This window comes from Podarcis bocagei (genome assembly GCF_964188305.1).
Source record: "Podarcis bocagei genome assembly, chromosome: 3".
Classification (NCBI taxonomy): Eukaryota; Metazoa; Chordata; class Lepidosauria; order Squamata; family Lacertidae; genus Podarcis; species Podarcis bocagei.
This window is the reverse complement of record NC_138127.1, coordinates 68,950,785-68,974,000: the sequence shown is the minus strand read 5'-3', so window position 1 is coordinate 68,974,000 and position 23,216 is coordinate 68,950,785. Positions and strand designations below refer to the sequence as shown.

At 40.8% G+C, this 23,216-nt stretch overlaps 1 protein-coding gene across 1 annotated transcript in view; it reads left to right on the top strand.

Annotated features, from left to right (window-relative positions):
- HEATR5B (HEAT repeat containing 5B) overlaps positions 1 to 18,595 on the top strand; it is a 50,457-nt gene extending 31,862 nt beyond the window's left edge. Inside the window, exons 24-36 of the mRNA XM_081188001.1 lie at positions 209 to 460; positions 3,099 to 3,280; positions 3,806 to 3,874; positions 5,452 to 5,631; positions 6,868 to 7,102; positions 7,772 to 8,032; positions 8,377 to 8,504; positions 9,648 to 9,792; positions 12,432 to 12,704; positions 14,450 to 14,674; positions 15,425 to 15,576; positions 16,603 to 16,816; positions 18,031 to 18,595. Of these exons, the coding sequence (XP_081044127.1) occupies positions 209 to 460; positions 3,099 to 3,280; positions 3,806 to 3,874; positions 5,452 to 5,631; positions 6,868 to 7,102; positions 7,772 to 8,032; positions 8,377 to 8,504; positions 9,648 to 9,792; positions 12,432 to 12,704; positions 14,450 to 14,674; positions 15,425 to 15,576; positions 16,603 to 16,816; positions 18,031 to 18,335 (2,621 nt within the window). The 3' untranslated portion in view covers positions 18,336 to 18,595. The remainder of the gene's footprint in view (positions 1 to 208; positions 461 to 3,098; positions 3,281 to 3,805; positions 3,875 to 5,451; positions 5,632 to 6,867; positions 7,103 to 7,771; positions 8,033 to 8,376; positions 8,505 to 9,647; positions 9,793 to 12,431; positions 12,705 to 14,449; positions 14,675 to 15,424; positions 15,577 to 16,602; positions 16,817 to 18,030) is intronic.
- The last annotated feature ends 4,621 nt before the right edge of the window (positions 18,596 to 23,216 follow it).

Genomic DNA, 23,216 nt, shown 5'->3' with positions numbered 1-23,216 from the left:
AATTTTATTATCTCAAGCTTCTAGGTGGATAATTTAATACTGATTTTGTTGTTTTATTGCTGGTTTCCTTTTAATGCTGCTTTACTTTGTGTTTATTATTGCATATAATTACATTTTATTCTTCTTGGGAGATGTCCTGCAAGTTGCTCTACTGAAAGCTGGGATAAAAATGTTTTAAATGAATAATAGATCCTTTCTTATTTTGCAGATATGACCACTACAGCTCCTTTGGGAGGTGAAAAAGATGAAGATTCAGAGAAAAAAGATGAAATGGATGATGATATGATGTTTACTACACTGGGTGAAGAAGACAAAACAAAGCCTTCTGTAGCTCCTCGCTGGGCTACTCGAGTATTTGCTGCTGATTGCCTGTGTCGAATTATCATGCTCTGTGAAAATGCAAATAAAGCCCACTTTGATCTAGCTCTTGCCCGTTCTGCCAAACTCAGAAATCCTAAAAGTAAGAGAGACTGGTATCTTTTTCTCTCTGTGTGTGTGTGTTTCTTCTCTAGAATAACTACTTAATTATAGGTTTGCAGATGTAGACAGGTTTGCACTCACACAGAGAGGCTAAGTGTTAACAGTCCATTGATTCTGACATTTTTATGAGCAGAGGCATTTTTTTCTTCAGTGGTCATCCTTTTCTAAGATCGGCAATTAAGAGACAGTTGGAATGACCATTAGTCTGTGAAAAACTGTTGTGCCTTTTCATCTTGACATTGACTTGCTTCACCTTTTGCCTGTTGTTGCTGTTGAGGGGTCCTGGGGCAAGGCAAAGTCCATTCTGTCTCTGTGCTCACTCTGCTCCTGGTTGCCTTGTCAGCCAGGATGCTGCTGATATTTCCAGAGGAGGAGGAGAGTGGAAACAGCTGCTGCTAATTGACTTGCATTCCAGCCCACAGACTGAGATAGGAGGGCCAAGGAAGTGCAGACCTTTCTGAGGTTGCTGTGAAGGCATCACCACATTTTATTTTGTACTGTTGAATGTGCTCAGTAGGAGAATGTAAGTAATGTATCATAGGGTGGCAACAGGAATTATATATTCGCTGCCCAGAGTAAGAGGCTGAGTTGCAATGCTTTTGTGTTTCAAAGTTGCTTAATACCAGTTTTGTCCTAACTGGGTGAGAGATGGAGTGATTTGGGAGTGGTTGTATTGCTGCTTATACAATACTGCATTACCCTAGCTGGAGGTAGGTGAATGAGCTGGTTGTAAACTATGCATGAGGAATGCATGAGGTTTGTATGTGGATGGTTGCTAAGAATGTATTTGAGATATGCTGCTGTGGGGGAGTATAGGTGCAGCTTCTATTTCAGGCATTTGTGTGGTTGCTAATGCTGTTTTGTAGGGGTTTGTTGTATTTTTGTATACAATTTTAGTCTGTAATTTTTTATGTTTGAGAATTTTGTATTTGATCTTCATGTACAATGTTTTATTTTGACATTTTGTTATGCTTTACGTGATGTTTTAAGCTAGGTTGTAAACCACTTTGAGATTATTCTTATTTAAATAAATGGAAATCATTTAAATAAATAGTGGTAGGAAAACAAAGGAGTAAAAGGGAAAACCACTTTGTAACCTGAAAGCTAAGCTGCTGTTCTGGGCATAGGCTGTGGCTACTCTTGTAAATATCTGGGAGCTTCAGTTGGTACATCATGATGACATGGCTCCCTCCATTGGCCTAATATGTTTGGACATCGTTATATTGGTGTATTATGTATGTGTCTTGTGCATATACCCTTCTGATCTCTGATCTCTTATTTCATTTCTTCCTCCCAATGTGTAATTGAAGATATCTAGGGTGAATTAACCATTCCCTGTTATATCTGAACCAGGAAGCTATACTTACCAGATTTGGATGAAACTAGTGTCTGAAACCACAGTTTGAAGTTGGTTTCAGATCATGGTTTGGTCTAAGTCCAGTAAGCTCTTGTTCCTGGTTCAGAAATAATGGGAAATTGTGGCTAAATCGCCCTGGAAGTGTTCAATCACAGCATGACAAGAAGTGAGGCAGAGTGACACAAGTACAAAGTATGCAGGCACAACCTTCATGCAGATTTTGGTTTAGTGAGCTGAGATATATATGATTGAATTGGATCTGAAATATTTTGTTCTGGCTTGTTAGTATTTACCATGAAGTCTTATCAACAGGTGTTCATAATGATTGCTGACTTATATGTCCAGATTCAGATGTGGTATGCCTCCAAATACCTTTTCCTGGGTGCCAAAAGCAAGGAGGTATAGCAGCGGGTTGCAAGCAAAGCAGTTGACTTCAGATCCTGCCTGTGGGCATTTCAGAAACATCAGATAGGCTACTATTGATAATATGGGATGTAAAAGAATTCTTAAAAAAGTATGTGATACTTACTACAAAGTTAGGCACATTTTACAATTTAGATGAAAATAATGTTGGAAATTTTGATTATCGCTTTTAAAGCCTGCATATTGAAATAGGTCATTCCAGTGACTCCTTGTACTGATGATTTCTTTTAGATTAAATATAATGGTAATAGAATTATCTGCAAAAATCCTATGCGAATTAAGTTTAACATTGAATAAATTGTGTGTGTGTGTGTGTGTGTGTGTGTGTGAGTGAGAGAGAGAGAGAGAGAGAGAGAGAGAGAGAGAGAGAGAGAGAGAGAAATGCAACAAAGGTGATGACTTTATAGATTGTTATATTTTTCATCTTCTCTCCTCCTGGCATTCTTTCAATAGATTTGTTTATGGTCTGAATTAAGCTTTTGTTTCTTGTGTGAATGAATTGCTCCTTTAATCTAAAATATCCAATGAGTGAACCTTAGAAGCGATCACATGCTCTGTTGTAAACAATAGGCACTGTGAATTTGCTAACTGCAGTTTAGATTTTCCGTAGATGCAATATTATTATCATTTCAAATCCTATTTTAAGGAGAATAGTTCAGAATTCATGAGAGATATTGGCTCTTAAGGTGGTACTTTTGCTCATTTTTTCTGTTTTGCTTTGCTTAGACTATATCATATGTCTATATTATAATGTAGTTCTTTGGGGTGAAAGATGTGTGTAAGTTTGAACCATTGATGACTTCTGAAACAGTCTGCTTTTTCTTGTGTCTATTTTCAGATGACCTTCTAGTTCTTCACCTCTCTGATCTTATTCGCATGGCATTTATGGCTGCAACTGACCACAGCAACCAGTTGCGAATGGCTGGTCTCCAAGCACTTGAAGACATTATCAAGAAATTTGCAGCAGTTCCTGAACCAGAGTTTCCAGGCCATGTGATTCTAGAGCAGTATCAGGCTAATGTAAGCTTATCTATGTGCTTATGCCATTGCAAAAAATCAGTTGTGAAACGAGATGTATCCCAGCTGAGAATCATTTTGCTTTTGATGGGCATGAAGAGATCCTGTTTGTCACAGGTGCTCTGTAGGCTCATTATATGTGAAGATTTACAGCTCCCCCTCTTAATCTTCTTAACCTACCAATTCACATTTGGAAAGTCATAAAAGTTGAGTCAGTAGCCATGGCTAGGTCAGCTTGAATGGTGATGAGCAATTGACTCCCTTTCTCCATGATTTATAATATTACTACAATCAGCATTATCTGCCATAGCAATTGCAAAACGAAACTTGTGACTTCTTTGGAGACGCATTTGCTTCTAAAATTAGATGTCTTTTTCCACTGAAAAAAATGATTAATAGTGTCTGTCGTATAATTATGACAGTTACGAAGGTTAATTAGCTGCAAAGGTTAATTAATGCAAAGTGTCTAAATTCCTGTTACAAGAGTGGGTGTAGGGATGGTTTCATCAATTTTCCTTTCTCACACAGGTTGGAGCTGCTTTAAGGCCAGCTTTTTCACAGGACACCCCTTCTGATATTACAGCAAAAGCTTGCCAGGTACAAAGAAAATCATGGTTGTCAGATGGAGAGAGAAATGAATACTAGCCAAAACTGGGAGGGCGCATCATATTAAAAAGCATCTTATCTCCTTGTGAATGAAGATAGGCCTGTGCTGGCTCTTAGGACTGGCATTTTTTAAAGGTTTTGCAGTTATTAGTTAGGTTTTGCAGTTCTTCAGAGTAGAGCCAGCTTGCTGCTAGTTGCGCAAGAAGGGGGGCGGAGTGCAAGAGCAGAAGACGAGGAGGAGAGGAATGGAGCGTGGAGCAGGAACAGAAAAGCAGGCAAAAAGGGGGCAGTGGGAGAGGAGGAGAGGGTGCCTGGGCCAGTCTCAGATAGTGCAGTGTCTTGCACAGGGTCTGTGGAGGTGATGTGAAAGACTTGATGTGAAAGAACCTGAAGAACCACCTGCCAATCAGAATAGATAATACTGGGATTTGATGTGCAGTGATCTGACGTGGTATAAGTCATCTTCCTTTGATCTCTAGCCAGATAAGGGTTATAAACCCTCTGCATTGTTGCCCTTTCTTTGCCCTATGTGCATTTTCTGGTAAGATCAGCTCAGGGATGCCCACCAGGGACGGGATTGTATGGAGGAGGCATACAGTTCCTTGATTTATTAGGAGAATGAGGAATCCAGTTATATAGCAAATTCATGGTCTGACTTCAAAGTTATTTTATTGTGTTCAGTCATATAAAGGGCAGAAGATCCTTAAACACCACTGGATTTCCCTTTAGCTAGCAGGTAAACTGTGCTTAGGATGCACCATCTGATCAAGGAAGGAAGAGATGCTTTGGAAGTAGGCTGCTCCCATGATGTACTACTTTGTGTCTTGCTTTCATCGAATACAATCACAAGTGTTTATGCTCCCTTGTTATTTGTCTTCAGGCTTGTCTTTCTGGTTGTCTTCTTCCTTTTCGCTTCTGTTTTATATTTTGTCTGATCTTTCTAGTTTGTCTTATTTCATGTTTTTTTTAATCTACAGTATCATGTTCCTTCTTGGTCCACCCATCATTTTTGGTTGCACTGTTTCTCTCCTGTTCACCATTTTGTTTCTTCACACTTTCAAAAAGCATTTTAAAAACTACCAAAAAAGTTCATTTCCCCCCAGTTTATTGTTCACTTTGTGCCTATGTTTTTGGCCATTTACTCCCCCCCTTGCCTTCATTACATGTGGTAAACTTGGTCTCTTGTTCCTCATAGTACCTAGCCAGTAGTGAATTGCAGATGGTATTATGTAATGCAGTCACATTAATGTTTGTAATTAAAAAGAACCATGAAAGTGTTGCTTAAAACAATTTGTCAGAAAATATTCCTGTGTTGAAAGTTCTTAATTTTTTCTTAAAACCTCTCTGATCAATGCAGATTTGTCTAACTCAATTGTATTGGAATTTCCCATGTTATCATTTGAACATTTTGGTGAGGTGGGCTAGGTTGAGAAATGGAAATTAGCTCTAACTCACGCTCTGGTCTTCATATTTGGGTGGAGTTTTGAGCCTAGACCAAGACTAACTGGTTCTCTGTGTGGAGGAATGCTTTCTTAAAAGGCAAGCTGGCTGTTTATATTGATTTTTAGGTGTGTAGCACCTGGATTGGAAGTGGCGTGGTAAGCGACCTTAATGATCTTCGCCGTGTTCACAACCTCCTTGTCTCTTCACTGGACAAAGTGCAAACAGGCAAGGGGTCTTCCAGCCAGCTTTACAGGGAGAGCGCTACTACTATGGAAAAACTGGCAGTACTCAAAGCTTGGGCTGAGGTAAATGTTTAAGAATAATAATATAATAGCAGTTGCTTATTCTTGTTTTTCTGTGGAGTGGAATGGAATAGATGAAAAAATCAGTTGATCTGATATATTGTTTATGACATTGTATGGAAGACATACAACTACATGTAATAACTTAACGGAGATATACTATAGGTGGGGTTGCTGCTCTTTGTAAACATTCCAATAATATTCTTCAGACTTTGAATGCAAGACAATGTATATTGAGGTTATTTTTAAAGGTTTCTAGCTGCTACTTGAAATGTCTATATAGAAGTTAACATATGAAGACATAAAGCGATCCATTTATTAAATATAATTTCATTGCATATAAAAATAAAATAATATGTGAGCTAGCATGATCCAGTATGTGAAGTGTTGAATTCAGAACTGGAAACATTCTAGCTCAGGTGTAGACTTGTTGTATGATCTTAGATAAATCCCTTATCTCAGCCTTCCTTGCCTCTAAGCAAAACAGTGTCAACAAAACAGTGAACTACTTGCCAGGATGAATGGAAAACGGTTTATGAAATCAGTTTTTCTGGTAAAAAATGCTGAAACAATACTTTAACTATATGAAGTATTTCTACTGGTTTTTATATTTGCATAAGACACCTTATTAACATGTTATTTTGTGGTATTCCCTAGAGTTGCTGACATCATCAGCCAAGTTCTCTTTTTATTGTTTATAACAGGATATATTCAGTTGGAGGAATTCAATATTGCACTAAGGCAAATGTTCCACTAGCACAATCATTTCAGCTTGCCAGTTCTAGGGGTTCTTCCAACATAAACATCCCAAGCCATGGGAAGCATACAGTGGGGAGGAGTGGGGCGAAAGCCCTATTGTGCAAGCAGAAGTCCTTGCACAGGGCTTCCAGTCAGGACTCATTAGGTGAACTCAGTCCAGGGACTTTGAAACAGACAAAAGTTCTCTTGATCATGACTTTTCAACACCTTGAGGATATATACTTCTTTTAAAAAAGGTTTGTTAAACCTTATGGGTTTGAGAATGGGGTTGAAAGTGTGCTGCAGAATTAATCTTTCTGACATACAATTTGGGTGACCATATTAAGAGGTGTGGGTTTTATTAGTGCAAAGTGCCTAGAATTTAAGGGAACATATATTTTAAGGATGGGTTACATTAATGACACTTAATGGCACACAGAGAAGCTTTATTTGTGTTGCCTGTATATGCTTGTAATACTTTGCATGGATCTTTATCTAAAGGTGTATGTTGTAGCTATGAAAATTAAAAAAGAAGCAGAAACTAAACCGAAGAAAGCAGTGAAGAATGATGACGATGACGACGATTATAGCACAGTAGATGAACTGCCACCGGACAGTTTAATAACACTTGTGCAACCAGAGCTGCCCACTCTCAGCCGCCTCTGGTTAGCTGCACTTAAAGATTATGCTCTTTTGACTTTACCAGCAGAATTTGCAAGTCAACTTCCTCCAGATGGTAAGCTGCTAATTTAGTTTAGAATACAGTTATTATAATAGTTTTGACATGCGGGTAGAAACTTTAAAAGACAAAGTTTGGGAAGGCTGAACAATGTCCCTACCCTTGTTTTGCTATCATTTATAGGAAAAGACACAACAGCACATTCCCAATGCACAAAGCATGAGCCTAATTTCCTTAGCTCTGGAGCACTTGAGCCAGAGTTGGAAGGTTTCGCTGACCATGGTTAGGAAGCTGTCTCGAGTTTGTTTTTTCATGTTTGCAGAATCAAATAGTAACATCGAATGTCTGAATGAAATCAAACAGATTGTTCATATCGTCCTACATAACCTCAAACATAGTGTTCTTCAGTAAATTTGGTTCCTGCAATAATCTCTGAAATGGAGTGATAAATGAACAATTCATGGATTTGTAATATATGAACTAGCCCAGGATGCCATGTTTCTGGCAGTGGGATGGTCAGAATGATAGACTTCACTGATAGTGAGCCACCATGTGAAGAATTCTATAAGCATGTGAGTTTGGGCCTAGTTTGCAGAGGCATGTTAGCAGAAATTCTAAGATGTAGTTGATATTAGCAAAATATTTAAAATGATAATGCACTTTTTACTCAGTTCCTTTCTGCCTCCATCGTCATGCTGAAATCTAGTGTAATATTTTGCCTGACAGGTGGAGCATTTTACACTCCAGAGACAATTGATACAGCTAGACTGCATTACCGGAATTCATGGACCCCAATTCTACATGCAATTGCACTGTGGTTGAATAGTACAGGATTTAATGCTTCTGAATCAACAGAAGATGTGTCGGCAGCAATACCGAATCCACAGAAACGTGCCACATCCATTATGTTAAACCCAGCACCAGGAACACCACCATCCACCAAACCTTTGCAAGAGATAAACAAAGATCGAATGCATTTGATTTTGGGTAATATGTTGTGTTGTTGTTTCAGAATTCTGTAGTGGTGCTTTATATCATCAGGTAGCAATATTTCCTATTTTAATGGACTCGAGCTTTGTGACAGCACCAGAATCAGAAGCATTCTAGCTTTCAGAACTCGGGATGCCTAAGTGTTTGTGTTTCAGCCTGAGACTCTTGACTTGCTGATGGCTGCAGTAGTATTGTGCACAGTCATCTCATGTAAAAACAATTAAAACTAGTGTTTTATGTATGCACAGCAATATGCAATAATAGTTTTTTAAATACAGTAAACCCTTTACTAGTCACTGTTGTTCTGTTTCGTCTAAAATCTAAAATAATTTGCTTTTCAGGTGTTAGTATACAGTTTCTCTGCTCTCCACGACCAGAAGAGCCTGTTGAACATGTTACATCCTGTTTACAAGCTCTGCACACTTTATTGGATTCCCCTTGTGCTAGAACCCACATTGCTGAGGATCAGGTATTATCACTGAAGTCTATAACTGCAAACTAGGATAGCCATCTGATTATGCAGAAAGTAAAGCAGATTGCTGGAACAATAAATTAAATGAAGGTTTCATGTATTGGTCATGGAATGGAAAAGTTTGTGAAATTGACAAATTGATTAACATTGACTAATGTTTTGTCCTGATTTTTCTCAATTTAAATATTAATTATGAGGAAAAAACAGAACCAAATTTGTACTTTCAACCTTTTATTCAATAAATGCCAGCTCGGACACACTGAAACAGGTGCAGCGGTGTGAACCTAATGAACATTTGGGCAAAAACTAATCAAGTTAGCTGAGAGAGTTAAGCATATCGGAATTAAAAATGCTTAACTTTGGCTGAATGATAATAATAATAAATAATAACATTTTATTTATATCCCGCCCTCCCCAGCCGAAGCTGGGCTCAGAGCGGCTAACAAGAGTAAAATGATAAAACATTCTAAAATCATTTCATTAATTCAAAACAGATTAATGGCAACCATTAGGCTAGAGTTCTGTGAGGATTGCCAAAGGAGGGAGTCAGGCTGTGCCCTGGCCAAAGGCCTGGTGGAACAGCTCTGTCTTGCAGGCCCTGCAGAAAGATGTCAAGTCCCGCAGGGCCCTGGTCTCTTGTGACAGAGTGTTCCACCAGATCGGAGCCACAGCTGAAAAAGCCCTGGCTCTGGTTGAGGCCAGGTTGATGCATATGGTTGCATGCATCTGGTTTATGCATTTGGTAAGTGCTTTATTTAAAGTGGTGAATGCACAGAATACAGTGGTACCTCGGGTTACATAGGCTTCAGGTTACATACACTTCAGGTTACAGACTCTTCAAACCCATAAATATTACCTTGGGTTAAGAACTATGCTTCAGGATGAGAACAGAAATTGTGCTCCAGCGGCGTGGCGGCAGCAGGAGGCCCCATTAGCTTAAAGTGGTGCTTCAGGTTAAGAACAGTTTCAGGTTAAGAACGGACCTCCGGAATGAATTAAGTACTTAAACCGAGGTACCACTGTAAGTCTTTCAGATGTAGATTAAATGAGACATAAGGGATTACAGCAAAGTAGGATAGCTTTATTATTAAAGCTTATGATCATATGCAACTTTGAAAAAAAAACTTTTTTTCTTGCTAGCTCCTTGGTGTTGAACTTTTGAGTGTGCTGCATCGACTCCTCTTGACCTGCAATCCTCCTTCAGTCCAACTGCTAGTTACTGGTGTTGTGCAGCAGATTGTAAGAGCTGCTCAAGATCATCTACAAGAAAAAAGAAACACTATGAGTGAGATATGTTACCTTAATTTTGGGTTTCAGAAATAATGAAGTATATTAGAACAAAGTTTTGTTTGTGAAGATTGGATATTTCAAACTGTATCTTTCTTCATCCTATTTATATTCATTTTGCACACTTAACAAACCTAAACTAAGTTGAATCATTTAGTATACTTTGATGCATTTCAATAACACAAGAGAATAAAAATATTTCTATATTTCCTTACATTTGTAAAAGGAAACAGCTTTAACACTATTTCACATAATAATAATAATAATAATAATAATAATAATAATAATAATAATAATAATAATAATAAATTTATTATTTATACCCCACCCATCTGGCTGGGCTTCCCCAGCCACTCTGGGCGGCTTCCAAAAGAATATTAAAATACTGTGATACATCAAACATTAAAAGCTTCCCTAAACGGCTGCCTTCAGATGTCTTCTAAAAGTCTGGTAGTTGTTGTTCTCTTTGACATCTGGTGGGAGGGCGTTCCACAGGGAGGGCGCCACTACCGGGAAGGCCCTCTGCCTGGTTCCCTGTAAGTTGGCTTCTCGCAGTGAGGGAACCGCCAGAAGGCCCTCGGTACTGGACCTCAGTGTCCGGGTAGAACAATGGGGGTGGAGATGCTCCTTCAGGTATACAGGACCAAGGCCGTTTAGGGCTTTAAAGGTCAGCACCAACACTTTGAATTGTGCTCAGAAACGTACTGGGAGCCAATGTAGGTCTTTCAAGACCGGTGTTATATGGTCTCGGCGGCCGCCCCCAGTCACCAGTCTAGCTGCCGCATTCTGCATTAGTTGTAGTTTCCGAGTCACCTTCAAAGGTAGCCCCACGTGTAGAGCGCATTGCAGTAGTCCAAGCGGGAGATAACCAGAGCATGCACCACTCTGGTGAGACAGTCCACGGGCAGGTAGGGTCTCAGCCTGTGTACCAGATGGAGCCTGGTACACAGCTGCCCTGGACACAGATTTAACCTGTGCCTCCATGGACAGCTGTGAGTCCAAAATGACTCCCAGGCTGCGCACCTGGTCTTTCAGGGGCACAGTTACCCCATTCAGGACCAGGGAATCCTCCACACCTGCCCGCCTCCTGTCCCCCAGAAACAGTACTTCTGTTTTGTCAGGATTCAATCTCAATCTGTTAGCCGCCATCCATCCTCCAACCGCCTCCAGACACTCACACAGGACCATCACCGCCTTCACTGGTTCTGATTTGAAAGAGAGGTAGAGCTGGGTATGCATACTGATGAACACCCAGCCCAAACCCCCTGATGATCTCTCCCAGCGGCTGCATGTAGATGTTGAAAAGCATAGGGGAGAGGACAGAACCCTGAGGCACCCCACAAGTGAGAGCCCAGGGGTCTGAACACTCATCCCCCCCCCACCACTTTCTGAACACGGCCCAGGAGGAAGGAGCGGAACCACTGTATGACAGTGCTCCCAGCTCCTCAAGACGGTCCAGAAGGATGTTATGGTCGATGGTATCAAACGCCGCTGAGAGATCCAGCAGAACTAGGAAACAGCTCTCACCTTTGTCCCTAGCCCGCCGGAGATCATCAACCAGTGCGACCAAGGCAGTTTCAGTCCCGTGATGAGGCCTGAATCCCGACTGCAAGGGATCCAAATGGTCTGCTTCTTCCAGGCGTGCCTGGAGTTGTTCAGCAACCACTCACTCAATCACCTTGCCCAAGAATGGAAGATTTGAGACTGGGCGATAGTTGGCCATCGTGGCCGAATCTAAAGATGGTTTTTTAAGAAGTGGTTTAATAACCGCCTCTTTCAGCGGGTCTGGGAAGGCTCCCTCACGGAGGGAAGCATTCACCACCCCATGAAGCCCATCGCCCAGCCCTTCCCGGCTAGCTTTTATAAGCCAAGATGGGCAAGGATCAAGGAGACAGGTGGTTGGTTTCACTCGTCCAAGCAGCCTGTTCACATCCTCGGAGGTAACAGATTGGAATTGATCCCACGCAATTTGACTAGACAGGACTCTAGCACTCTCCTGCCCCGGCCCTGCTCCCATGGTGGCGTCTACCTCTTCCCGAATCTGAGCGACTTTATCTGCAAAAAACTTTGCAAAATCATTGCAGGAGATCATGTGGCCCGTACTGGGCCCAGATGTTGCAGGTGGTTCCGCTAAATTGCGGACCACCTGAAAAAGTCTCCTGCTGCTGTTTTCTGCAGATGCAATAGAGGCGGTGAAGAAAGTCTTCTTCGCCGTCGCTATCGCCACTTGGTAGGCTCGACATTGAGCTCTAGCCTGTGTCCGGTCAGCTTCAGAATGGGTCATCCGCCACCGACGCTCTAGCCGTCTCAACGATTGTTTCATTGCCCTCAGATCCGTGGAAAACCACGGGGCTGTCTGGGCTCCATGCAATCGGAGAGGGCGCTGATAGCATAAGCACTTGTGTCACCTTTGATTCTGTATGTACCACAGTTTCTAACAGTAAACAGGCTGTCTAGTTACTAAATATTAATGTATACATTTTAAACAGTTTTATTGTTGTAATACTATGTAGCTATATTTATACTTTCAGTATTTATTATGCATTATTTTGAATCCCTTTCTACATTGTCATCTGTGTATTCCGTATGATAGTCACATTTTTAATACATACTGCCTTTTATGTTCTTATTTTGTAGATGAAGAAGATGTAAAGGAAAAAGACACTAGTACCATGTTGGGCGAAGGAGGAGAAAGTGGGGGTCTTGTGCCAGGAAAATCTCTTGTATTTGCTGCCATGGAGCTCCTAATGTTTATCCTAGTACGACACATGCCACATCTGAGCACAAAAATGTCAGATTCTCCGAGTCATATCTCCAGCAGAACCCAACAGCTTCCAGAAGAAAGTGCTCGTCTTGTAGCTGCCACAATTGGAATTCTGTCTGACCTGCCCACTCTCTGTTCCCCAGCTGGTAATGCAGTAGATCTTTCTTAAAGATCTTTCTTTAAGAGGTTTTGCAGAAAGTGTATCCTGGATAGTGAAATGAAAGCATGACAGGTTGAAACCTGTTTTTAAAATGTGGAAAGTGTTTGGAGAAATGTTTATGATGGTGGCACAGACAAGCAAAACAGGCTCTAAGGCAACCTTTCCCAACCAGCATTGTGTTGGCTGAGGCTGATGGGAGTTGTAGTCCGAAACATCTATTATCTATTAAATTTGTATACCACCCGTCATCCAAAGATCTCAGGGCGATTCACGGTATAATCCCCCACCCCTCAGTGGTTCCTTGAAGGGACAGAATTTCCATTCCTTTAGCACTTGTTTTCCCCGAACTGCACGTCAGTTTATGGAGTACCTTCAGACCTCAGAGATTTGCTTCAGTAGAGCATTCTTGAAATCTGTACGCATTCATTTCAATAAACGGAACCCAGAACTTATTTGGTAAATGAAAAAATGATAGGCAGCTTTGAGTCAGATTTTTAACATTATAGCCATGCACAATCAGGAACGGCTGCTATTAGGACGTAAAGGTAAAGGTACCCCTGACAGTTAAGTCCAGTCGCGAACGACTCTGGGGTTACGGCGCTCATCTTGCTTTACTGGCTGAGGGAGCCAGTGTTTGTCCACAGACAGTTTCCTGGCCATGTGACCAGCATGACTAAGCCGCTTCTCGCGAAGCAGAGCAGTGCACGAAAACACCGTTTACCTTCCCGCCGGAGCGGTACCTATTTATCTACTTGCACTTGATGTTCTTTTGAACTGCTAGGTGGACAGGAGCTGGGACCGAACAACAGGAGCTCACCCCGTCGCGGGGATTCGAACCTCTGACCTTCTGATCGGCAAGCCCTAGGCTCTGTGGTTTAGACCACAGCACCACCCACATCCCCTATTAGGACGTAGTTACTTCCAAAATGACACATATATGATACAGTGGTACCTCGGGTTACATACGTTTCAGCTTACAGACTCCGCTAACCCAGAAATAGTACCTTGGGTTAAGAACTTTGCTTCAGGATAAGAACAGAAATCGTTCTCCAGCGGCGCGGCAGCAGCAGGAGGCCCCATTAGCTAAAGTGGTGGTTCAGGTTAAGAACAGTTTGAGGTTAAGAATGGACCTCCAGAATGAATTAAGTACTTAACCTGAGTTACCACTGTACTTTAGTTTCACTAGGAAAGTGAAAGAGCAAAAGAGTGCATAAGAAAAGTCATTTTGGGTCATACCAGACGTTCACCTAGTGGGCAAATAGATGCCCACAGGAAGCCTGCAAGCAGGTGCTGAATGCAGAAGCAGTCTTGTGATTCCCATCAACTGGTATTCAGAAGCATGCTGCCTCCAGCAATAGAGGTAGAACATAGTAATCATGTTTACTTCTATAGTTTGATATGAACCTCTCTTTCCCTTTAATTCCACAATGGGAGTCAAAATGCCAGGACAGATTTGAAGCATCACGTGTAATGTTGTATTTTAACAGGTGGTGTGGGATGGACACACAAACAAAATCCAGTGGTTCTGGAGTGCATGGGTAGCTGTGTGCCTACAGTGGCTTTTCTGTTATATGACTCCGATATGCTTTGTGTGTAACAGTGGGTACTGCCCAGCAGATAATACTTGCTCATGTGAAACACTACATAGAATATAGAACTATGGATCATGCCTATGGTGTAGCATTTTGTTCTTACACTCGTGTGCAAGAAAATATGTTTTTTATCTTTCAGGATGCATGACAATTTTGCCCACAGTCCTGTTTCTAATAACTCAAGTGTTAAAAGATACTGCAGTGAAAACAACAGGAAACCATGTCCCCCCGCCAGTCTCCGCAGCACTTCAAGGATTGAAAAGTATTGTAACTCTTCCAATGACAATGAATGAAGAAATACACAAACAGTGGACAAATCTTATCCGCAGTACCTTGGCCTCAATTTTGGAATACCCTCAGCCAGGTAATTTGCATACAAACACAGCTACTAAAAAAATAAGCAAAAGGGACTGTTCTCATAGGAACCAAAACTGGTGTACTTATTTCAATAATCATATTGCTATTTCTGTTAGATCTATAAAATTAAAAGAGAAAGGAATTAAGGATGCATATGGGGGTGTCCAAATCATCTTTGGTGTATTAGTGCTTCTTTGTAGAGTCCAGCATCCTCCTTTAATGCCATAAAAACCCCATGTTTGTTGAGTTTGACCTTCTTCATATATGGCAAGAGTATTAGGATGCATGAGCAATTCAGCTCTTTTATTAACAAAAGGGGACTAATTTGACAAAATAAAAGTGTGTTGCATATTTTTTATAACAATAAATAATCAGAACAAACAGAGGTATACTGGATTATTAAATATATCAATATTTTTTAACAATTACGTTATTGTGAGTCATTCTGTATGTTGCCTATGTCTGTGGAATGTAGTTTTTAAAATCTCATGGGGATCAGTAAATCTTAAACCTACTTTCCAGAAACATATCAAGTGCAAACCACTTCCATGTTATATCATAGGGTGGTGGTGGTTTTTACCACACACAAAAAATAGACTGAAAGGGTTGTGCAATAAAACATTATTATTATTTAAATCAGAAATATTATGTTTATTTTCCAGTATTTTCTTACTTTGTAACTGAGCAGTTTCATTTTGCCTATTTCAAAACCGTTTTGGTATAAGCTCTCAGCCTGTTTCCACTGGATTTTTTTCAGAGGCCTCAAGGCCTATTCTGGATGAAGTCAGCATGCTTACAGCTATTGCACTCTTCCTTTGGTCAGCAAGCACAGAAATAATTGGCGTGCAGTCATTACAGAATGGCTGCATGAATAGATTCAAAATGGCACTGAACTCATCTGATCCTTGGGTGAGTATTCCATTTTCGCCCCAATGACCCAGCATTAATTACAAGTTCACTCTCCCTAAAGCTACCATTTGTGCAGTTAAAAAAACCCTACATGTAGTCTAATTCTCCTGTGTGTGTAAGATGTTCTCAAGTGGGACTTCATTTACACAACTTAACCTACGTATAGCCATATATCAACATAAAAAAACATTTCTATTTTGACTTCAGGTTCAAGATTGGTTAATGTGGTGTAACATTTTAACAAACCAAAGCTACCATCTTACTCGAAAAGACAGGGATTCACTTTATACTAGCAATGCTTTCTTACAGCTTTTTAATAGTAAATAAGTGGTACAGGACCTCAAATAGGTAATAAAGGTGGGCTATTTACAATATAAAAACACAAAAATACTTAACAAACAAATAGTAACAGACAAAAAGAGTACCACCTCCCCACACATTTTAAAAGGCCATAGATTGTTTAATTAGCCAAAAACCTGGGAAAAGAAGAATGTTTGTTTTTTGCCTGGTGCCTAAATATATACAGTGAAGGTGCCAGGGGAAGCCTTCCTGAACATAAACCTGCCAATAGTGATCTAGGAACATTAACAATTGATGATACCATTTATAATAAACACAGAGAAAAAATTATTCAGAATAGGAAATAATTCAAAACTTTAAAAAGACATTTTAGCTAATCTACACGTCCTTCTGCCATATACTGTTAATTAAAAAAAAACACACCTTGCCATGTTACTAACTGATTCCTCAGCAGTAAATGAAGTTTTACCATGTCTTGAATTGTGATTTTCAAATATGGAACAAAATCAATTATCCCAAATTATTCGCACTCTGTGTAGTTTCAGAGTTTGTACCATGACAGATACTGTTTATTAAACAGATGAAATGACCAAAGACATAATTACCAAGTTACTTGACCATTTTAATTGCCTTGTTTTCACTTTTCTTTCATGAACCATTATTAACATTGTGATGGTTTCACTACCAACCCTAAACTAACACAGCAATCTTTTTTATTGTGATTAGGTTCAAGCCAAATGCTACCAGCTTCTGCTTTCTGTATTCCAACACACCAATCGAGCCCTCTCAACCCCATATATCCATTCGCTGGCACCAATAATGGTTGAGAAACTGAAAAGTGTAGAGATCAACCGCCCAAACAACAAAATGGAACTTTTAGCAGTCCAGGAAGGAATCAAAGTTCTTGAAACACTGGTAGCTCTTGGAGAAGAACAGAATAGTAAGTAGCTTGAATAATAATTCTCAAATTGTACAGTACCAGTAATAGTTCCTTTTCTAAAGCTAATTGTCACAGTGGGAGGAATGGTTTCATAGACTGTGGCTGGGGAGAGAAGGATTAAACCTACACCTGGTGTTTAATTTTAAATACTATACAGCATGATTACTAATCATGTCATTAATGCACTGAGGATATGCTGTATTTTCCTAGTTCAATCAATGTCACTGCTAACAGACCTAGTGGACTCCCAAAAGCAACGTCGCCTTCAATTTTAAGGAAGAAAAATAAATGCTCCCAGGTTTGGAACACACTACCCTAGAATGTGGCTTTTCCCAAAGAAATTAGTTTTTGGAAATTATGAATTTATAGATTATGGACTGTATCCAATTGTGTCCCTTCAATCACAGAAGATTATTTGATCCAGTAAAGGCTTCCGTGAGTGGAAGAGTGAGTCAGCAAAAAATAGCTGCTCCCCTTTCCCACTGTGTGTCTCCACCTCTGCCAAGAAATACCGGCTCCAGAAGATTTGACTAACTCTTAGAAACAGTGTAGGAGGAAGCACAGGCAGCTGCAGGAGAAATGGGGGAGGGGTGTAAAATTCACTTTCCTCCCTTTTCTGTTACCGGGAGATACATTTCAATATATCCCAATCACCCTAGTCTGAATCTGTAATAGGCATGGAACTCTCACATTCTAAAAAGCTAACCTATTTGTTTCAGTTGGTGAAGCGGATGTTGCATTATTGATTTTTAAAAACCAAGATGGCTCTTTCAGTGAAAAGGAGCAAAGGTGGTCTGCACATGCAGATGGTTCGCTTGTGCTTCAGAGTGCACGCTGCAAACAAATCTGTAATAGTGCAGGTTACATGCTTTGTGATATGCTATGATAATTCAACAGAATCAGAATCAAAAAGAAGATATAATAAATGGCACTTGTTCTTCTGCAGGTTATATATTGCTAAATGTAGTTTTATCCTATATCTGCCCCCATGGTAACGCAGTACCTTAGGGAAACATTTGGCTGTTCTGGAACTGAGCACAGTGTGGAGTTGCGAGGCGGTCCTAAAAATAGTTCTTCAGCTTTCCTTTTTGGATTTGTATTAGTCAGAAATGGATTGAGATTTTGGAGTTTTTATTCTTTAACAGAAATAAGTGAACATGATGCTCTGAGTTCAAGTCCATAATTTTAAATCTGTTCTTTTTTTCTCTCCTTAGGAGTCCCACTGCTTGCGCTTCTTGTTCCCACCCTTATTTCTTATTTACTGAATGAGAATGCTTTCTCTTCTGCATCTGTGGTCTCAAAAGAACTTCATGAGTTTGCCCTCCAAGACCTAACACGCATTGGGCCCCTTTATCCTCATGCATTCAAGACAGTCATGGGAGCAGCCCCGGAATTGAAAATACGGCTGGAAACTGCAGTGCGAGCAAGCCAGGCGAGCAAAGCAAAGGCAGCTGCCAGGCAACCACCACCCACAGTACATTCCACTCCAACAATTAAACTTAAAACTAGCTTTTTCTGATTTATTCTTGTTGGAACCAATCATAAAATCGATCACCATGCAATATATCATTCCTTTTGTGTTACTGAATAGCACTCTGTATTTTTGCATTGTTTGTCTGTGGCTATCCACTAGGGGTTTATGTTCCTAGGTGTGTGTTATAACTTGAAATCTGTGCATTTTAAGGGATGTAATATTATCTATATGTACATAGATTTTTATGAAATGGAATAAGTTTGATCATGCATCTGAGTCTGTGTTAAACTATCTCCTGTAACAAAGTGTTTTGTGTGTTACTTGGTGGCCTTTATTTTTAGACTTTTAGAAATATCAGGTTCAGTGTGTGGTTATAAAAGCTGGGTATATATTTATTTTCCCTGGGCAAATTCACTGACGTGAGGGGGGAAAGGGCAGGCCTGCCCATAAGGCCATGTGAGGCAGTCGCTTTGAATGCTTCACTGCTAGCAGAAAAGCAGCACTGGTTTCCAGCAGCACAGGTAAGGGAGGCTTGTGGGGTGGCAGTGGGGCATCAGCAGGGTCAAGCAGCAAAACAGGAAGTGCCTTCCCTGAGGGGGAGAGTAGGAAATTCGTGTACATTAGTATTTATCTAGTAATGTCAGATACACAATACACAATTTGTCAAGCCTGTTATGTCATGTTAAAAAAAAAAAAAGAACCACCACTGGCTATAGCCAGATTCGACAGGGATAGCCATATTTGTCTTGCTACAACAAAAACAAGAAGACATCTTTGGTATCTCTTAAGACCAACACATTTATTGTAGCATAATATTGCATTTACCTAAAATCCAGTTTGTCAGATGCATGCTATGGTGGATAGATACCTCTTTGTAAGAGGCATAATGTGTGGATATCATTTACAAAAAATACACACAACATTGCAATCAAAACTCCATTGTGAAAAATACTTAATAGAACAAAAATGTGACAAAATTGCACTTCTTTTTGAAAATGTTCCTGTCAAGACTACTATAGACCAAGATGACCCATGGAAAGACAAACAAGAGGCCAAGACCCTATGTTTCTTTCCCCCCACATTATTTGGTTCTTTACTAAAAGAGGTGTACTCTTAGGCAGCAAGTTTATTGCCAATTATATGTCACAAACACAGACCACACCAGCAGCTTGTTATCTAGTACAGTGGTACCTCGGGTTAAGTACTTAATTCGTTCTGGAGGTCCGTTCTTAATCTGAAATTATTCTTAACCTGAAGCACCACTTTAGCTAATGGGGCCTCCTGCTGCTGCTGTGCCACCGGAGCATGATTTCTGTTCTCATCCTGAAGCAAATTTCTTAACCCGAGGTAATATTTATGGGTTAGTGGAGTCTGTAACCTGAAGCGTATGTAACCCGAGGTACCACTGTACAGAAAGCATTTTCTATAAGGAGATAAAATTGATTTTCATAATACTTCTATGTCTTCTGTTAAAAAAAAAGGACCAGCAACTAAAACAGTTTCATTGAACAACAGAATCTTCTGCTTCACAAAGTAGCCTTGCTTTTCTCTGGTAAAGCTAGTACAGGACCATGAAGTGAATGGGCAGTGGATGGTGTTCATTCTCTGCTAACACTAAGCCCCTGTTGTCTGAGCTTTCCACAATCTAGTTTGATCTTAGAAACATTTTCATGCTTCTGGTTGAGAAATGTCTGCGGGCCTCGCACATTACGTAAGATCAGTTCTCTAAGTTATGGATTTTTCTGAAGGGTAGGGCTGTTTTGTTGTCATAGATTCCTGAACTGTTTGCAGTAATAGTGTGGGAGTTACTGAATGATCTTTAAAACAGGCTGGGCAAGATATATATATATCTTGTCCAGCCTATTTTAGATCATATATATATTTAATGATTCTCAAAACTTACGGATCCCTGACAATTTTTAAAGTGAAATTATTACCCAACTAGCCTGATAATCTATTTTCATACTTTAAACATACTGAAAGTGTTCTATGAGAAATGTGAACTATTGTGGCCCACAATGAAGATAAGAGATGGATGCAAACAGCGTTTGTATAAAAGCCAGCTGGCAGGGGTTTTTTTTTTATATGCATAGAATTGCATCCAAACTGCACAAAGAATGCATGTAGGAGACAGAAGACTGGATATGGTTGTCACAGCAACTCCTAATACCAAAATAGTTTATTGGAAGGAGACTGGTTCATGACAGTGGTAGGCGTAATCCGCTGCCCTTCACCATCTCTGGTGTATAGCTTTGGTCTGCTCCTTCTGATTATGAGACATTATTCCAACTCTGCAAGCTTCCTAACCAAGCTTCCTTCAAGTAGGTTGGGGGGGGCAGGGCTTGAGGCTTATGAACACCCCATCCTACTTGAAAATCTCTGCTTGTCAGAGCTCTAATTGTGACAGCAAAGCACATACTGCAGTACTTAAGCAAACCAACTGTGACAGTAAACATATATTTTCTTAATAAGTGATCATTACGTAATAATTGCAACTCTTTGAAGTTAATTTTGTTTTTAACTTTTAGGCTGTAGTTTTTTGTTTGTTTTTAGTCTAATAATACCAGTTTTCCATTTATCTCAGTAAAACCACCCTATAAAGTGGGACTGGATGACTAGGAGAGGCTGACTTAAGCTGTGTCTTTGTTGGCACAAAAATCAGGTCAGTTTAACAATGATTGCACCATAATATGCAACTTGTTGGGATCTTCAGGAATAGTGTTGCATGGTCATCCTTAATCTTAGTCTCTAGATTCTAGAGTTAGATATTCCTGACCCAAAACCTCTGTGGTCCAATCCAGTGGGAAGCCTATTGCAACTCAAATCTGCCCAATATAAATGGTGAAGGATCAAATTTTAAAATAAAGGAGGCAAATGAATGCGGGTGTCTAACCAATTACTCCCTGGAAGTCTCTTCTTTTTCCTCAGCTGAGCTCCAGAGCAGTAGTCTCTGCTGAAAAAAGGCACTGCTAAAAGAAAGGCACAGAGCCGCTTCCTTTGTTACCTTAACAATGCTTAGCTAGAAGGCCACTATCGCATCGAGAAGCGAGCCTGGCTGTTTCAGGAATTTGAATCCTGAACTCAGAATAGTTGCACTGGAGTGCAGAAGGAGTTAAAATGTAGTTTGCACACTTTAAAAATGTCTTCATATCTAGTAGTACACAAAGGATAAGCAAACCAGAATAGCTGTTATGAATACAACCAAGTTTTTTTTTAATGTAGTATTTCTTGAAAACAAGGTTTAAATAACACAAAAAATTATTAGATGCTTTGAAACGGCTGTGAGCTCAGTACTGCAGGAGGAGCTCAGTACTGTGGAGGAGGAGACGAATCCAGGAAATCAATATAGAGGAACAAAAGAAATAAAAATACCATAAGAATATCTCACAGTTGTTTTATGAAGAACTAACCCACAACCTGAAGGGTGGCTGATCTAATCAAAGAAGAATGTAAAATTCTGCATAGGATTAGTTCTCCAGACCTTCTCTTAGTCAAAGAAATGAACAAATAACTAGTGAAGGTTTTCAGTAAAGTGTCTGGATTGGGTTGCATTGTGAAGGTTTATCCTTGTCAGGCTGTGGTTTAGTGGTTAGAATGTTGGACTAAGAGACCAAAGCGCAAAACCCTACTCAGGAAGTTCGTTGGGTGACCTTGGCCCAGTCTTAGCTTAACTCACCGCATAGGGTTGTTTTCTGAGGAGAAAATGAGGAAGAGCCGAGGAGGAGAACCATGAAGGCCACCTTGAGCTTAGAGGAAAGGTGGATGTAAACACAACAAAGCATAGGCATCATTTATAGACTTGGCAATAAATGTCATCTGTTTATCTAGGGGAAGAGAGGAATCAATAATCAAACAATGTCTCCATTGGACGGAAGTAGAAGCAACTGCTTCAGGGAGCCAGGTGCTGGGACCAGGGGCGAGCTTATGAAGGACAGAGGTGTGTGCGCAGCTAGGTGGTCAGTCCTTCACCTGCAGCGGAGGACGCTGTTTCCGCTATTGCCAGTGGTGTAGAATGAGTCAATTCCCAGTTTGATCAGATTCTGTACTGGAAAGGGGAGACCTCGTGTCCTTTGCCTCTGATCCCATCGCCGCCTCCAAACATCGCTTGTAGCAGTCGCCTCTTTTTTGACTAATAGGATCCAGTGGCGTAGCGTGGGTTCTCAGCACCCGGGGCAAGGCAAGTAATTTGCGCCCCCTAACCCGTGGATTTTAGCACTCGAGTCTCTTCCGCCCCCCCCCCCAGATGTTGCGCCAGGTGCAGCAGGCCCCCCCCTGCACCCCCCACGCTACACCACTGCTCCCACCACAAGTCTTCAGGACAGCCATCCGAAGGCTGGCGTGGGGAGAAGGTCTCTCCGCCCCACCGCCAGCCTTCGGAGGAGGTCCGAGGACAGTGGGGTTCCTGCTTCCTTGAGGAGGGCCGGCCAAACGCGCCCCCCCAAATGTTGCGCCCGGTGCGGCCGGCACCCCTGGCACCCGCCACGCTACGCCACTGATAGGATCAGCCCTGATTTTAGCTTCAAAGAGGCTCCTAGAGTATCGATAGGTTGTGTAAACAGGGATCAAATACAAGCGTCTGCATAATTATTTTCGTAAGATGCTTGTGCACGTGTAGCCTCCCCCCTTTTAACATATGTTTGCATTTTAAATATCTAAAATCCCAGTGCCCCGACCGTAGACTATTCAGAAGTAGCATGTTCAGTCCTCAAGGAAACTTCAGAGCTTTTAAGTGATATTTCACCAGCATAGCTTCCTTTCTTCCCGACCACGAATGATGCACAGTCAACTCTCTCCTACTCGCAGCCATTTAATCCTGAGCACAGAAAACGGTACGGAAGGGCAGTTACAGAATCCATTTGCGACTAGCGACTTGCATAGAATAGCCTTCGGCGCCTCGCTCTCGATTCCAGAAACCGGACGGAAAAC